General features: G+C 46.5%; 1 protein-coding gene across 1 annotated transcript; it reads left to right on the top strand.

The window, feature by feature from the left end:
• Nucleotides 1–713: 713 nt before the first annotated feature.
• On the top strand, nt 714–14,506 carry LAMP5 (lysosomal associated membrane protein family member 5). The gene is made up of 6 exons (XM_066385619.1): nt 714–1,314; nt 1,841–2,013; nt 2,379–2,510; nt 2,628–2,733; nt 4,005–4,193; nt 13,640–14,506. Exons 1-6 carry the CDS (start codon nt 1,251–1,253, stop codon nt 13,816–13,818), a joined length of 843 nt encoding a protein of 280 aa, XP_066241716.1. The 5' UTR covers nt 714–1,250; the 3' UTR covers nt 13,819–14,506.
• The last annotated feature ends 3,151 nt before the right edge of the window (nt 14,507–17,657 follow it).

Raw genomic sequence — 17,657 nt, 5'->3', positions numbered from 1 at the left:
AGTGTTGGGGTATGTACAACCACATAAAATAAATCTTCCCTTGCTTGCCTTCTAAGGTTGTCGAAGCATCAAATTTGACAATGCACATTAAAATGCTTTGCAATTTGCCCCTTAATATGACATTGCTTTATAACCTTTTATTACTGATCATTCACATAATGAAATCCTTTAAGAAATAAAATGTGTGGAGATCACTGCAATTGATGAGGGTGGCATGTCTATTGCTGAAATAGCTGTATTCTGATTCTAATATATGGAGGGGAAATAAAACCAACAATAAAAATATAGGAATTAGCTCAATAGTATTTGTTTTTCTGTCCCACTAGAGGCTGAAGAGTATTCTCACTGTATGTGTGTGTGTGTGTGTGTGTGTTTACATAACTATGCAACATTATTGTTCTAAAAATCCCTAGATAACCCCACAAACTTCAGGTCATGTACATTTCTCTTGGCAGAGTTGAGTGAGGGGAGGTACGTGACACTAGAGTCAGAGTCCTCATGCAGCCAGAGAGTAGAACTTATGGAAAGTAAGCCCCAGTAGGTATACTGCATTGACTGATGGCCTCGTTTGAGGAGGCGTCAATTTAACTTCAAATCCATGAGCTCATTGTGAGCAGGGGAGAGAAGGGGATGTCTTCCAATGCAGGAAACTGTTGCCATAGCATTTTCCTTCTCTGTTCCTGCCTACTCCTCCACCCCCAAAGCAGCAACAATTTGTGCTGTACCATTTTCTCTCAAGAGCCAGATGCATTTTCAGAAGCCATGACTCCAGTGATGTGATTGTGGTATCTGCACCACCTAATTACTGTTCTTGGTAGGGATATCGACTAAGTCCATTAAGTTTCTCAGGACAGAATCATCTCAGCGGATGCAATTGCTGAACAGGGAACAGACTCAGGTAGAATTTTAGCCCCTCCAAAATCTCATTGGCCCTCTGCACAATCCAAGCCACAATCACTCCAGCAACACAACCTATTACTTTCAGCACTCGCAGCCGTGGACAGCTCCCTCGCCGCGCTGTCCATTCCTCTGCAGTGAGCAGACTAGTGTTCAGCCTGCATTGGTCGGTGCGGCAACCCGGCACCAAGTCCTCGCCAGCGCTCCAAGAACACGCGCTCCCTCCCACCTCCCTCTCAGCGCCCCCGCCCCTCGCTCACCCCAGCTCACTCCAGCGGCGACTTTAAGGGATTCCCTCTCGGACGGCTTCTGCAGCAACACATCTGGCCTCATTTGCTGCACAGCAAGCAAGCATGGATCTCCGAGGAAGAGCCGTTTTCAGCTTCAATAGACTTCGAGTTCTCCTGATGCTGCTCCGTGAGTAACGTTTCAGCGACCGCGAGGGCAGAGTGCACTTAGAGAATAGAGCCGGCATAGTAAAGTCAGTAGCTTAAGATGTGGCCCTTAACATTTTGAGGGTTTCTTCTTCTCTCTTTTTTTTTTTTGGGGGGGGGGGCGAGGGCCTTCCTGCTAGTGGCGAGGAATTCCCCAGAGAGCCACACACCTGTGTGCCATATCTCAGACAGAGTCCTATGCGGACCTGCTTCGTGGGGTCAGAGCATTGGCAAGAAAGATTTGGCTTAAAATCCAAAAATAAAGAAAAAGGCCAGTCGGGTTATAAATTAGAAAAGGCTTAAGTGTTTAATTTTTTTTTTAATTATAAACGAACAGCAACGGAGTTGAATTTGTTAGCGCTAGGTTAGAGAAATGACTCGCAGAGCGCACAGCGGTTGGCAGGGAAGTTTGTCACCCCAGAGCCCGCAGACCAGATCTCTACCCATTTGCCCGAAACGCAAGGGCTCACTGAGCCCGGAACCGATAGGACTTTTTCCCCCGCCCGCAGATACAATGGCTCGAATCATGGCAGAACAAGAAGTGGAAAATCTCTCAGGCCTTTCCACTAACCCTGAAAAAGATATATTTGTGGTGCGGGAAAATGGGACGACATGTCTCATGGCAGAGTTTGCAGCCAAATTTATTGTCCCTTATGATGTGTGGGCCAGCAATTATGTCGATGTAAGGAAACCGTTCCCTCCCGGCTTGCTCCCAGGGCTCCAGGGGCGAAGGGCACCCGCCCTCGAGGCTCTGTGAAGACCTGGGTCGCCCCCTGAGCCCCCGCAGGCCGCTCCCGAATGCTGCATGGGGGTTCCGGCTTGTCCTGCCTTCTGCTCTTCCTGCCTGCTTTGAAAGTAACCCCCCTCTCTCCGCTTCCCTAACGGCGGGGTCTGCACGTAGAGCATCTAACCGCATGTTCCCGGACCTGGGAGCCCGCGCGCAAAGGAGCGCCTAGGCGTGTACCTCGGAGTATGGAGGCGCCGCCCTTGACAGCCCCCCACCGGGGCCGGGAGCGCTGAGGGGGTGCGGGGCGTCTGTGTTCCCAGCTGATCACGGAACAGGCTGACATCTCACTGACCCGGGGAGCCGAGGTGAAGGGCCACTGTGGCCACAACGAGTCGGAGCTGCAGGTGTTCTGGGTGGATCGCGCATACTCGCTCAAAATGCTGTTTGTAAAGGTAACTCGGAGCCGAAGGGGCGCAGACTCCCGGGAGGTGGTGCGCAGGGACCGCTGCTCGGTGTCTCCACCCAGAAGCCGCAGGGGCGGTTGATGGCGGGCCTCCCCCGCTCTGCAGGAAAGTCACAACACGTCCAAGGGCCCCGAGGCGACGTGGAGGCTGAGCAAGGTCCAGTTCGTTTACGACTCCTCCGAGAAGACCCATTTTAAAGACGCAGTCAGTGGTGAGTAGAGGTCAGCAGGGGCAGGGAGGGAGCCTGGGAAAGCTCGGACATTGCAGGAGCGCAGGCTGGAGGCCGGACTCCCCAGGAAACCCGGGAACCAATCCCGGCCCTGCGCTCCCAGGCCAGGTCCGCCTTGGCTTGTTCCCCAAGGCAGAGGAGGCGCCAGGACGTCCTCTGGACCTCAGGATGTGTAGACGCTCCTGCATCCAGGCCGGGGAAACAGCTGGACACCCGTCGCCTGATGTCGGATGAGACGTCTCTCTTGAGGGCCCTACTTCCCTGGCTGCTTCAGGATCGCCGCCTGTGATGTGTCCTTCAGGGACACAGGGAAGGACGCAGCTGCATATATTCCTCTACACCCCGGTTTTTCTTCTAAGGCGCTCACACTTGAAGGGGGCGGTGTGACTTTCCTGTATGGTCAGGACTTGATGTCTTTCCGCCCATGGCAGCAGGAATCCGGCGCCATCTTCAGTCATGGGCTGCGGTCGCCCCAGAGTCCATTCTGAACCGAGGCCTAATTTATTTGCTTTTCTGCCCAGCAGCATTCCAACAACTCACACAGATTCTCCCAAAATATCATGGCCAGAGGAACGTCCATTCCCCAAATAACAGTGTTTGCATTCGCAGGCCCTGTCCAAGAGCACACTTACATTTATTTATTTTGAAAATTGTCTCCTGTACTTATAATGAGGCCTTCAATCTCCTGAGCACCTGAGTTGGGGAAAGATTTTTATTGAACACATGATAGAATATATGTCATCTTTCCCTTTTCACCCCTTTTATCATTAAAAAAAACCCTAAAAACATTTTCTTCTCTTCATCAAAATTCACATTCAAGCATTTGCCTGCTGAAATTAGACCCTCCAAATAAAAGGAAGGGGGGTGTCAAAAATATAAGCCAGTAAAGAGGAAGAGGAGGCAGGCTTCCAAGCCACATATATGTGCCCGGGCATCTGCCCAGGGCACCAGAAATCAGACATGCTTTGTTGAGGAAAATGTCTTATTCCAAAATATCCCCAAATTCCAAGTTAATGTTTAAGGAACTCTTGCTCATGAAAGAATGGGTGTATTTGTCCTTGGACAACACCTGATGCCATAGCCAGAGCCCCAGACCTGGCAAAGTGACCCTGCCTTGCCACCCAGAGGGTTGGAGGGAGGTCCGGAGCTGAGAGGCAAAAGAGCCAATGCTTCCGCTCTGGCTGGAGAGGTTGAGAACAAAGAGTGTTCTGCCAGTGATGGGGCCGAACTATTGCTTTGGGTCTCCCCTGCAGCTGGGAAGCACACGGCCAACTCCCATCGCCTCTCTGCCTTGGTCACCCCGGCTGGAAAGTCCTATGAGTGTCAAGCACAGCAAACCATTTCACTACCCTCCAGTGATCCGCAGAAGACGGTCACCATGATCCTGTCCGCGGTCCACATCCAGCCTTTTGATATCATCTCTGATTTTGTCTTCAGTGAAGGTAGGCTGGTGGGAGTGTGGGTGGGAGGCAAAAGGGAGGAGGGAAGGGAAGGCTGGCTCCAGGATGGATGTGGGAGTGGACCTGCCAGGGTCCCGGGCTGCTGCCACTTGAAGTTCCTTTAGGCTGATATGACACTACCTTCCTCCGTAATCTCTTTCAGAGACTGAAGGCAGTAAACCGAATCTTATCAACTTTGTTCAATGGCTCTGTCTTCTTTCTTCCCTCTCTCCTTTCTTCCTTCACTTCATTCTTTCTTCCCTTCTTTTACTTCTTCATCTTTCCCTTCCTCACTTCCTTTGCCAAAGGAGGAACCTTGATAGGGAGAGAGGTAAAAAAAAAAAAGTCAGGTTGGAAAAGAGTATATAATTTTTTGTGCAAATCTTCCAATAAAAAAGCAGCTAAAATGTCAGTTAGGTACCTAGAAAGCCACAGACTGTGGAGAAGGGCCTTTGCTTCCATGGGCCCCAATTTCCCCATGTTCTCTCAGATACCTCCAACTACAGGGTTTGTCACTGTGAGTCCAAGTTTTTGTGTGGCTGGAATGCAATAGGTGTGTGTGTGCAGGTCAGTGAAGATCACAGAAAGAATTAAGAAGACCTACCTCTATCCAGCACTCGCCTGTGGGAGGCATACCCATAAGGCTCCAGGGAGGTGTAGGATCTGCTCCCTCTGGGTTGTGAAGAGAATGCCTCTTCTCAGTCTGTGCTGGCCCCTGAATGGGGCTCAGGTGTGTTCAGGACATCCACATTCTCTTCATTCTCTGCCTCCCAGCAAAGGTAGGGCATAAAGGGAGTCCACCTTCCTGCAATTTGCCAAAGGCTAGCAACAATTTACACGGTGCAAATGTAGGGTAAGTGAATTCTTCAATTTATTTGTTTCCTCAGTCTTTTCTGAGGGGGTTGTTAAAGATAGTTGCATATTCTGTTGCTTCATTGTGGTTATAAGATGGGAGGGGGAAGATTCTCATTGCTTTATGAATGCCCCCCTTTGGGCTAGGGCTCACCAGGTGAACGCAACTATTTCAATGTGCAAGATATTAGAGAGATCCCATCTGTGTCACACACAAATAACTGACATTTCCAAAGAGGTCCAGCTTCTGTGAAATGTCCCTCCCACTGAAACTGTACTGACTAGATACCCCCACCACGTGATCATTCAGAAGGCATTGGAGAACTCCCAGGTCCTAGAGATAAGGGTCAGCTTCTTTATCATCTTGGTATTCTTTCTTCTTCTTCTTCTTCTTCTTCTTCTTCTTCTTCTTCTTCTTCTTCTTCTTCTTCTTCTTCTTCTTCTTCTTCTTTTGTATTTTTTCTGAAGCTGGAAACAGGGAGGCAGTCACACAGACTCCCGCATGCGCCCGATCGGGATCCACCCAGCACGCCCACCAGGGGGCAATGCTCTGCCCATCCGGGGCGTCGCTCTGTTGTGACCAGAGCCACTCTAGTGCCTGGGGCAGAGGCCAAGGAGCCATCCCCAGCGCCCGGGCCATCTTGCTCCAGTGGAGCCTTGGCTGCGGGAGGGGAAGAGAGAGACAGAGAGGAAGGAGAGGGGGAGGGGTGGAGAAGCAGATGGGCGCTTCTCCTGTGTGCCCTGGCCGGGAATCGAACCCGGGACTTCAGCACGCCAGGCTGATGCTCTATCACTGAGCAAACCGGCCAGGGCCTCATCTTGGTATTCTTAACCCCAAATGCAGTGCTTGGCACATTGCAGAGGCCCAGTTAACACTGGCTAAATTAATATTCTGAAGCTGTGGGCTCAATTAATAGAGACTTCTAAATGCTTCAATACCAGGCACATCAGAATTAAATTGATTTAGTAAAGCAATACCACACTTAACTCTTCTGGTGGAAGGATGAGCTATTTCATGTTAATGTGTTTTTTAAAAAATTAAAACTATACTTCAAGTGTCAAGACCTTAACATTTAAAAAAAATCTGTTTAATTACAGAAGTATTTATAAATATAATAGTGTCTTAAATGGAAAATATTAAGTATAACAAATGTAATTGGATTTGTGATTATTGATGACCAGGAATTTTTAAAAGACTTTATTTATTGATATATTAGAGAAAGGAGAGAGAGAGAGAGAGAGAGAGAGAGAGGATAGAGAGAGAGAGATAAAGGAGGTGAGAGAAGAGTGGGAAACATCAACCTTGCAGCATCAACTCATAGGAACCCTGACAGGGAAAGCCCAGGGTTTCAAAAATGACTTCAGTATTCCAGGTCCACACTTTATTCACTGTGCCACCATAGGTCAGGCACCTGGACTTTATTATGCAAATAATGGGTGGTGTAGCATCAGTTTCCAAGGTCTCTACAATAGATGCTTTTAGTTTATATGGGTCTTTTCAATAGTCTCTAGTGCTTTTCTGTTTTTGTTTTTTTGTTTTTCCCTGCTGGTCAGCTGCTCTCAAGCACTTGTTTATTTCTTGGTACTACTGGTTTATGGATGCTGCTTTTACTAATTTCTTACCATCACCTTGCCCTAACCCACTGTGCATTATTTCTGAGTTGTTGCTTACACTTAGTTGTTGATGGACTGAGAAGTCAAATCTCACAGATGTTTAGAATTGTGTACATTGTAAGAGTAAATGATTCTGTATAAGGACCAGAGTCCCTTTCGTAAAAACTGCTGAAATTAACGAAACAGACTTCATGACATCTTTTGTTTAAAAAGCAGCTTCTTAATCCACTCCCGGGTCATAGACGGGTGCGGTAAACTTAAAGAGCTTGTAAGCATATGTAACCTCCTAAATGCAGATATATTGAGCCCAAGCAAAGTGCACCTGCCTCACCCAGGCTCTTCTGGGTAGTAATTAGGATGTTCCCTTCTGTTTGGGGCCCCGGGGTTTAAGCCGTGCAGCTCTGGGGAGGAGGCGAGCCCCATTCAGAGTCACTCACTGGATCGATGTGCCTTTGTGTGCTAGGACTGCTTTGTTCCTGTCTCCTCCTGTCTGAGCCACTCAGCACCTGACCCCAACTGTGTTTCATAAGAGATCATTTTATTTGATTTGGTGGAATTTGAAAGATTTCTTTTGGCCCCCATTCTCCAGAAGAGACGCCCAGGAGGCCCTGGATATGTTGCGGATGAGTGTGTGAGTGTGCTGGGAGCGAGCTTGCATGTATGTTTGTGTGTGTGTGTGGGGGGGGGCGTATCTGGTCGTATGTCTGTATGCCCACTGCAGTGGCGTGTACATGCAGTTGGTCATGTGTGTGCAGGATCCACAGCATCAGCGTTTCTAATGAAGAATCTATGACCAATGTAAGGGGTCATATCTGGCAACCGGCAGTTTCATACCTGCCTACTCCTTAGACCAGGGGTCCCCAAACTTTTTACACAGGGGGCCAGTTCACTGTCCCTCAGACTGTTGGAGGGCCAGACTATAAAAAAAATATGAACAAATCCCTGTGCACATTGCACATATCTTATTTTAAAGTAAAAAACAAAACGGGAACAAATACAATATTTAAAGTAAAGAACGAGTAAATTTAAATCAACAAACTGACCAGTATTTCAATGGGAACTATGCTCCTCTCACTGACCACCAATGAAAGAGGTGCCCCTTCTGGAAGTACGGTGGGGGCTGGATAAATGGCCTCAGGGGGCCGCATGCGCCTGCAGGGCCGTAGTTTGGGGACCCCTGCCTTAGACTGAGAAAAACAAGGAAGGGCCCATGAAGTAGGTTAGCAGACACTCACAGGGTCTCCTCTCAGCCCAGATGGGGGTTAACATCTTCATCACACAAATCCCTTAAGAGCATTGAGCTTGGTTGCTACACGAATCCCCAGCACATCTCCAACTGCAGTGGCGCACACACCTCCTGCTGCAGTGTGCACAGCTGTGCTGATCTTGTTCACACGCAGAGTCTGGTTCAGTAGGTCTGGGGGCAGGGCTCAAGGCGCTCCATTTCTACAAGCTCCCGGGTGAAGCGCGCTGCGGTCTGTGGAATAATGTGTGTGTGTGTGTGTGTGTGTGTGTGTGTGTGTGTGTGTGTGTGTGTGTGTGTGTATGGGGTATGGGGGGGGTTGAGCTGATCAAGAAAAAGTTATGACCAGGAGAAGCAGAAACATACACACGTTACTGAGAGTGGTGTTGGGACAGAGTTGCATGAGAAGGGAAGCCCCTCACAGCATGGGCCACCATCCAGAGGGGAAAAAGAACAGCGACCCCCTGGAGGAGGAAGAGGGTGAGGAGGATTGATGAGGTGGTTTATGTCCCTAGGTGATGTCTGTCACTCGCAGTGCAGTGAGGAGTCTCTGGGTCCCAGAGCCCTTGAGGGATAGCAAAGAGGCTCCAGGCCTTATAACTAACTACAAGGCCCTCTCTTATCAATGGGTGACAGCTGTTGGTTGGGGTTTATTATGCAAAGCAGGCAGGCTTTAAATGGCTAAAAATCTGCTTGTTTGTGCTGTTTTTAAAATAATTGGATGTATAAAAATTTGAGTTTGGCGCCAGCGGGTTTTCCAACTAATGGGTCTCAGTCCTCAGTGAAGAAATAAACCACCCAGGGGCCAATACACAGAGACCAAGTTGGCTCATTTCCATAACAAATACACTTTGTGTGGCATCTACCGCTCAGCTGGGGTGGATTTAACTTGTCTTCCCACAGTTAATTCCCTGTGTGTTCCTTTGAGGGCCCCAGGAGATTTCTGTCTGTAACGTGCTGGGGGATATGGCACTGGGAGGGAACAAATGAGCCAAAGTATTGTAACGGCTTGAACTAAAGGCAACTCTTATGCATAATGACAGAAGAAACAGAACAGAGTAGGAAGGGTGACGACTCTGCTCTCCTTTATTAAAGATTTGGGTTTAGCAGGCATTTAAGTCACTATCTATAGGCTGGTCCCTTTTTAATCCTCAAGAAGGAAAAACCAACCAACCTATGAAGAAGGTGCTGACATCCCTGTTTACAGTGGAGAAAGGGAGGCTCAGAAAAGTGAAGTTATTGGTGAAGCTGCACTCCTGCTGGCTGCCAGAGCTGGGACCAGAACCCATCTTTGGGTTTCAGATCCCGTACTCTGAGCCTCTCAGAGCCTCAGCTACTCTGCTGAGCAACTATAACCAGCATGTGGACGCAGGAGGCAACTTTAGAATGGTTGTCGGATCCCTGGAACTCAAGAGCCTTTTGTCATTGCTGCTAACAGCATGATTGGGAGATGCCACCTGATCTGTATTTGATCCAGAATTATGGGTAGAACAATTTGAGTTCCCCATCCGTTTAAGGATCATACTTCTGGTACTACATTCTGACACCAATCTGATGTGTAGTGTTTTTTCCCCAACCACCAAGCAATTTTCTACTAGCTGGGCATTCTACAATTCACCTCAATTCTGACATCATCTATCTGGAGATACCTTCGGACCCTGCAGGTTAAGAACTCAGTTCTACAAGGCTAATCCCCCCTCCCCACTTCAGACAACAATCTGACCAACTTACTCTATATTGGAGGTTTCCACGACCCTCTCCTCAGGTTCAATTAATTTGCTAGAGTGGCCCATAGAACTCAGAGAAACATTTTACGCATTAGCTCACCCATTTATTATAAAAGGAGCATCCATGGCCCTGGCCAGCTGGCTCAGTGGTAGAGCCAGCATGTGGAAGTCCCGGGTTCGACTCCCAACCAGGGCACACAGAAGCACCCATCTGCTTCTCCACACTTCCCCCTCTCCTTTCTTTCTATCTGTCTCTTCCCCTTCTGCAGCCAAGGCTCCATTGGAGTCAAGTTGGCCTGGGCCCTGAGGATGATGGCACCATGGCTTCTGCGTCAGGTGCTAGAAGGGTTGCAACAGAGCAAAGCCCCAGATGGGTAGAGCGTCACCCACTAGTGGGCATGCTGGCTGGATCCCAGTCGGGCGCATGCGGGAGTCTGTCTCTACCTCCCTGCTTCTCACTTCAGAAAATACCAAAAAAAAAAAAAAAAAAAAAAAAAAAAAAAGAAAAGAAAAGAAAAAAAGAAGGAGCTTTCGTGCCCTCCGCTAGCATGCTGTTCTTTTACATAATTCTTTTTGTGTATCCATGTGTTCTCCAACCAGAAGCTCTCTGAACTCTGTCCTCTGGTTTTTTACAGAGGCTTCATTACAGAAGCATGACTGATTACATCATTGGCCATTGTTGACTGAACTCAATCTCTAGGCCTTCTCCCCTCCCCAAAACCAGAGGGAGGGTCTGAAAGTCCCAACCCTTTAACCACATGGTTGGTTCCCCTGGCAACCAGCCCCCATCCTTAAGGGACCTAGGTGCTTTCCCAAGTCACCTCATTAATATAAACTCAGGTTCATTAAAGGAGGTTTGCTGTGAATATCAAGGTATAAGTTAGCAGCTAGCACATTGGAAATTGAGAAAATCCCACAATCTATGTTAACATTATTATTGTGCTGAGACAATTAAATAACCTTTGTTGTTAACAAAATCCTTACCCAAGTAGACTCCATTTCTATTCATTGTTCTCATCAAAGAGGCAATGCCGGCTCAGGGAGAGAACTACCAGGCTTCTGACTGTGTAGTTCTAGGCCCGCTGTCCCGGGCGCACCTTGTAACACCAGCAAATCTTTTCCCTGGCAAAATGGTGTATTTGGCCATAGGCTGATACTCAAAATGTAGAACTGATTAGAATTGAATCAAAGAGTAAAAAATGAAAAGTCCCCTACTCATTCTTTTCAAGTCTTCTGGTTGTACTAAAAAGGCCCAATTCAGTGCTAATAGATCCTTAACATCTACCAAAATATCTTTTTAAAAAAAACTAAATTTGTTTTCCAATTGGGAAATGTTTATATGTATCTGTTTACATACTTATTTCAAACAGTTTTATCTGGTATACTTGAAATACAATAAACTGTATGTATTTTAATGTATGATTTGATATATATTAACTTAGAACTACATCCATGAAGCCATCACTGCAAGTCAGAAATATCAACATATCCATCACCCTCGAAAATATCTTCACACTTCTTTGTAATAAGTATCCAGCTCACTGAATTTTCAGAAATACTGAATGCCCTTCCATGGCCAGTATGCAGATTCACAGAGCCTGGAGCCCTCTTTCTTTCCCATCTGGTGATTGAGGAGCTTTGAATGCTGGCAGCCCAGGTCTGCTATGGACCTGACCCTAACTCTCACCCTAGCTCACGTCTGCTAAGTACTGCCCCTACTATGCGGTAGAGCAGTGGTAGTCAACCTGGTCCCTACTGCCCTCTAGTGGGTGTTCCAGCTTTCATGGTGGGCAGTAGCGGAGCAACCAAAGTATAAATAAAAAGATAGATTTAACTATAGTAAATTGTTTTATAAAGATTGGAGCAACCAAAGTATAAATAAAAAGATAGATTTAACTATAGTAAATTGTTTTATAAAGATTTATTCTGCCAAACTTAGTGAAAATCCAACATAAAGTACTTGGTAAGTAATTATTATTATATGCTTTAACTTGCTGTAACTCTACTTTATAAATTTTATAAAGTAAAGTTACTTCCCTACTTTATAAATCATCATTACTGTGGAACCAGTGGGCGGTTAGAAAATTTTACTACTAACAGAGATACAGAAGTGGGCGGTAGGTATAAAAAGGTTGACTACCCGTGCTGTAGAGCTAGGCTGTTTAGGTTTAGATAGGAGCATCATTTATCCCTGGGCAATTTCCTTGGTTCTTTCAGCCTTGGTTACCTTATGTCTGAAATGGGTATAATGGAGTTTACCACATAAGATTGTTATGGGAGATTAAATGAGCTCATCTCTGTGCTTAGAACTGAAAGTTAATTTAGGAAACAGCCATGTTAAGTATGAGCTTTTACAAAAGCTTCCTAGTTGCCTGCAATATTCCAGATTATTTTTATTGAAAAGAAAAGACTCCGGTGGCACAGGCCTTCCGTTCCCTTCTGTTGGTCTCAGGTATGTTGAGAGGAAAGAGGAGTCAGTGGGGATTCTGGAGCACCCAGGCACACAGCAGATGCTCTGTAAATGTTCACTGGGTCATCTTGATTTAACAACTGGTCTTTATGAGGGGATGATTAATGCCTGTTTTATCCAGTCGTGGCTCCTGTTTGGGGAAAGGCTGCTGGTTACCCCCAAGTAGGAAAGGGGCCTGGGGAAACGAGTACTGGCTTCTAGGAATGCACTTCTGCCCTGCTCTACAAAGTATCTGGCCACCAGGTTTCCCAAAATGTGTTTTCTGCCCTGGCTGTGCAGCTCAGTTGGTTAGAGCATTGTCCCCATGCACCAAGGTTGTGGGTTCAGTCCCTGGTCAGAACACATACAGAAATCAACCAATGAACGCATGGATGAATGGAGCAACAAATCCATGTTTCTCTCTCTCTCTTTCTGTCCCTTTCTCTCTCTCTCTCTTTCTCTAAAATCAACTAAAAAATTTTTTTTTGGTTCTATGTGAAAATGGAGACATAGGGCTATTAAACTTTTGAATTTTAGAAGAGTAAACATTGAATTGAATCAACCCTATGTACTGGTAACATTTTATTTTATTTAGGTGCTGGTTACATGGGTGTACATTTGTGAAAATTCATTAAGCTCTGCACTTTAAAAATTTTAGTATATTTACATATATTAAAATGCACAATTGTAAAATGTATAGTCCAATGTGTTTTGACCTATACTTGCAACCATGTAACCCTCACCTAGATCTAGGTATTTCCATCACACCTGAAAGTTCCCTCATGTCCTGTTTCCCAGATATGAGCACTTTTATTATTTTAATCACCATAGACTTAGTTTTACCTGTTCTTGAATACCATGTAAATGGCAACATACAATATGTACTCTTTTGTGCCTGACAATTTTGACTTAACATATTTTTGAGATTTATCCATTTGTTATGTATACCCATAGTTCATTCCTTTTTATTGCTGATTAATATTCCATTGTATGGAACACCAGGTAGGAGGTTTTTTTTTTGCCTTAATTAGAAACCACAAAACGGTTTTATATGGTGTTTACACCATTTTCCACCAATGATATATGAGAGTTTCAATTGCTTCATATCATTGCCAACACTTGATATTTTCAGACTTTTTAAAGTTGAATATTTATGTGCAATTATCTGTGTGTACATTAGACTTCAATAAAAAGTTACAAAATTAAACCAACAATAAAAATGAGAGTGGCGGTTGTGTCTAATGCTGGTGCTCTGAAAGTTGAAAAAAATGTATCTGGATATTTTGTTTACATCTGCCAGAAATCTGATAACTGAACGTTGACCTATTTGGTGTATTATTTGGTGTATTTTTATTTTACATCATGCAAAAACATTATGATTCATTCTTAGAGCTGGTTGGGGAAATATTGTTTCTGTAGAAAAACAAACAAACAAAAACATATCTTCCCAAAAGTTCCTTGAGGGAGATTTTCGTCTTCATTTCCCTTTGGTTTGGTAGGAGGACTTATGATTTAGTGCCTTTGGACAGGAGCTCACTGCCTCTCCTCTTCTTTCCCATTTCAGAGCATAAGTGCCCAGTGGATGAGCGGGAGCAGTTGGAGGAAACCCTACCCCTGATTTTGGGGCTCATCTTGGGCCTCATCATTGTGGTAACACTGGCGCTTTACCACATCCACCACAAGATGACAGCCAGCCAGGTGCAGATCCCGAGGGACCGGTCCCAATATAAACACATGGGCTAGGGGCCATTAGGCAGGCGGCCCCCATGCCCCTCTCCCCCAGCTGGATCAGGTAACGCAACACAGCACTTTACCACCTTATACCTGGGATACACCAACATAGCTACAATCCAGCAGTCCTGGGTATCCTCGGCTTGCTTGGCCGGCGTCCATGCTTAAACCCAGGGATGGAGGGATTCTTTTGGATTCATGGGGCGAATGGCAGCTATTCCCTGTATGCTGGGGAATGGGAATAGAGGGGTCCAGCCAGCTCTCATGCTTATGGGGGCTTGGCTTTGACTCTTCAAAGGAGCAACATATATAACTCAGAGAGGTGTCTGGCCACAAACTTTACAGATTGGAGAGACACTACTTTTGGGAAGACACTTCTTTGGGTTCAGAGGAATAGGGGGTGTTTTGCTCCCTTGAACACAGCTGGCTTTCCCCACACAATTGTCAATGCACACAAAACACAACCTCATGCTCCCTGCGGCAAGACCCCTGAAAGTGATCCATGCTTCTGGCTGGCATTCTGCATGTCTAGTGATTGTCTTGGGAATGTTTTGCTGCTACCTGCACCCAGTGACTTCGCAGCACAAGAACCTGTTTAATGTAACTATGCAGAGCTGTTTGGACTTCATACTGTGTCAGGTCCAAGCAAGGGGACCTGAAGAATCAGTCAACCCATGCGAGTTTATTTTTCAAAATGAATTAAAACACGCTATACTCTCAAGTTTGGCTGCTTTTTTTTTTTTTTTTTTGTATTTTTCTGAAGCTGGAAACGGGGAGGCAGTCAGACAGACTCCCGCATGCGCCCGACCGGGATCCACCCGGCACGCCCACCAGGGGCGATGCTCTGCCCATCCGGGGGGTCGCTCTGTTGCAGAGGCCAAGGAGCCATCTTTTGCTGGCCCAGTGCCCGGGCCATCTTTTGCTCCAATGGAGCCTCGGCTGCAGGAGGGGAAGAGAGAGACAGGAGGAAGGAGAGGGGGAGGGGTGGAGAAGCAGATGGGTGCCTCTCCTGTGTGCCCTGGCCAGGAATCGAACCCGGGACTTCTGCACGCCTGGCCGACGCTCTACCGCTGAGCCAACCGGCCAGGGCTTGGCTGCTTTCTTGAAGCAAGGAAACAAACCTAAAATGGTTCCTTTTACATCCAGAGGAGAGAGGGGGATGAGGAAGACAGAATTTTCATTTCTGCAGGAGAAAAAGCGAAGAAAGGGCAGGGAGGCATGGATGGGGAAGTTGGCTTTTCCAGGTGAAAAAAACCCACAAATTTATTTTGGCAAATATAAGTAGTTTGGATGATGGCACCACTGGACCAATTGGTCTTACCTTGCATCTGATGCTTCTAGGTCTTGAGCTTGGTATTTCCCTTTGGATTAAAAAGCTGGATGGAACACAATAGCCTAGATGAGTTTTCTTCGAAGTAAGACATAATTTGTTGAAACTTCCTAGAGAAATGTACATTGAATTTCCCTCCCTCCCTTTTTTTTTCTTTTTTAAAATTTTTTTCTGAAGTTGGAAATGGGGAGGCAGTCAGATAGACTCCCACATGCGCCCGACTGGGATCCACTCGGCAAGCCCACCAGGGGGCGATGAGAAGCAGATGGGCACTTCTCCTGTGTGCCCTGGCCGGGAATTGAACCAGGGACTCCTGCACACCAGGCCGACGCTCTACCACTGAGCCAACCGGCCAGGGCCCCTCCCTTTCTAAATAATCATTTCTTAGAAGATTTGAGTGGGGGAAGAGGAAATCCAGTTCTCTGGTGTTAAGGTGGAATCCTCCCCCCTCCATACAATCTCCACCATGTGAGAGGCAGCATGACCACATCTCCCTAAGTCTTCAACTGATGACAGTGACAGTACTGTATCCTAGAAGTTCAATATCCCAGCAGATCCTGATATGTATCAGCCAGTTGCTGTTCTGTTACCTATTTGTTTGTTGTTCTTTCAACATCAGTCTTTCCCCCTGAATGATCTTTCTTCAGTGTCTGTCTGGTACCAGTGAGGAAATATGCTCATTTTCTCCCAACAGCCGCATATCCCACAGGGAGAAGGGGATGCCTTTGGTGTCTTTGGACATCTCCCTACAGTTTACTCCATTCCTTTATCACCTGTGGTCATCTAACCCCCTTTCCCTCAAACCCTTTCTTTTTTAGCATCTCATGTATTTTTTTACAAGCTTCATTATTTATTAGAACCATCCAAGGGTTTGGGGAGAAATGGACACTTTGATGGGTCAATAAGTTAACCTTGCTTTCTGTGGTCCCTTCAGGAAAAAAAAACAACCAACTTAATTTATTATACTTTCACAACAGTAAATCTGTGGGTTTTTAAAAAAATTTCTCTCACAATATATAGGACTCTGTTAGTTCTGGTATTGCCATTCATTCAGTTATTTCAGTTTCTGAGCCCTGCTAGGTTCAGGCCAACTGTTGGGTCTACACAGAATTGGGAACTTAAAGAGCCTGTAGAGGCAGAACTAATGAGAAAACAAACACACACAGGTCATTCTAAAAAGACCATCGAGCTCTGGCTCTTTTCAAAATGTTGTCATGTGGCCACATCCCTGTGTCTAAGCTGATGAATTAAATCTTTCTAGGATCTAAATTTCTGAATCCTTAAACTCAAGACTGATTTTTCCACCTGCGATACACAGTATACGTAAGAAGCCTTATTACCATTGTTATTGGTTTCATCACCCTTTTCTAACTAGCTGTCCTTAAAGTAGGTCTCCAGCTCAGCCTCATCTCCTGGAACCTCACACGCTGTGTCCCAGCCATGCCTTTATCTTTCTGATCAACTTAACACAATCAAGAACAGCCTGCTGTTGGGGGCAGCGGCAGTGGTCTCTGGGCGGGAAAGCCAGGAGGCCAGAGGGACTGACGCCGCCCTGGGCCCCTTCCATGGCCATGGCCATCGTTTGGCCTTTCACAGCTGCCCCTGTACCAGGGACTAGCTGCGGTGGTGGCTCATTTATCTGCATTGCTCCCCAAACTCAGAGATGAGCGAAAACAAACCAACCACAGACACTCTATTACCCTTTTAATTGTTATTTTTTCGTTTCTACTGGAGATTTAAACACAAATGCCTCGGCCCAAAAGGACGTAGGGTCTGGTTGCTGGTCTGCCAGGTGGGGAAAGACTGGCTGGGTCAACTATATGCAGATTTCTGCCCGGTTGGAGGAGTGGGGGGGGGGGGGGGGCGGGGGCGGGGAGGGATTGTGAGTTTGATTTAAATTCTGAATGCGGTTCTTTGCAGGGTTCCCAGTTCTTGGAAAATAGCTCCCAGTGAAGCTTTCTAAGGGGGCAGGGGAGATTTTGTTCTCCAGTCTGAGGAAGCCCTCTACACTATGACCACTCTCATGTAACCAACTGCCCAATCTTTCTGTGAACAAAGACCTGGCAAAGCTGTGCGGGTGTGGGAGACAGCCGAGAAAGGTGGAGAAGTGGGAAGAAAGATGGTAGGATTGGCTGCAGCCTTTGATTGAGTCAGCATGCTGTGTGCATGCGCTGGAGTGTTTTACTGCGGGGCGGTCCAAGCTGGCTTGACGTATAAACACTTCCCTGGAGCAAACACTCCAGAACCAGGCAGACACAGCTTTGTGGCAGTGTGTGTCAAAGTGCATCTGAATCACTCCGGGGCCACTGAAAAAAACAACATTTGTTCTAGAACATCAACCCAGACTGAATGACGAGTCTCTGTGGTGAGACCCTAGAGTCTGTAGTTTTACCACATTCTCCAGGTTCGTTTTATGTAGCGGTATGAAAACTGGTTAAAAAGTCCTTTGTTATAAGCCCACCTGCAACATTAGCCAAATTATTGGGTCTGAGTGCTCTTTTTCTCATCTGAAAATAGAGCT

The sequence above is a fragment of the Saccopteryx leptura genome, chromosome 5 (genome assembly GCF_036850995.1).
Source record: "Saccopteryx leptura isolate mSacLep1 chromosome 5, mSacLep1_pri_phased_curated, whole genome shotgun sequence".
In the NCBI taxonomy this organism is placed as follows: Eukaryota; Metazoa; Chordata; class Mammalia; order Chiroptera; family Emballonuridae; genus Saccopteryx; species Saccopteryx leptura.
The sequence above is the reverse complement of the archived record's forward strand: the minus strand, read 5'-3'. Positions and strand labels throughout refer to the sequence as shown.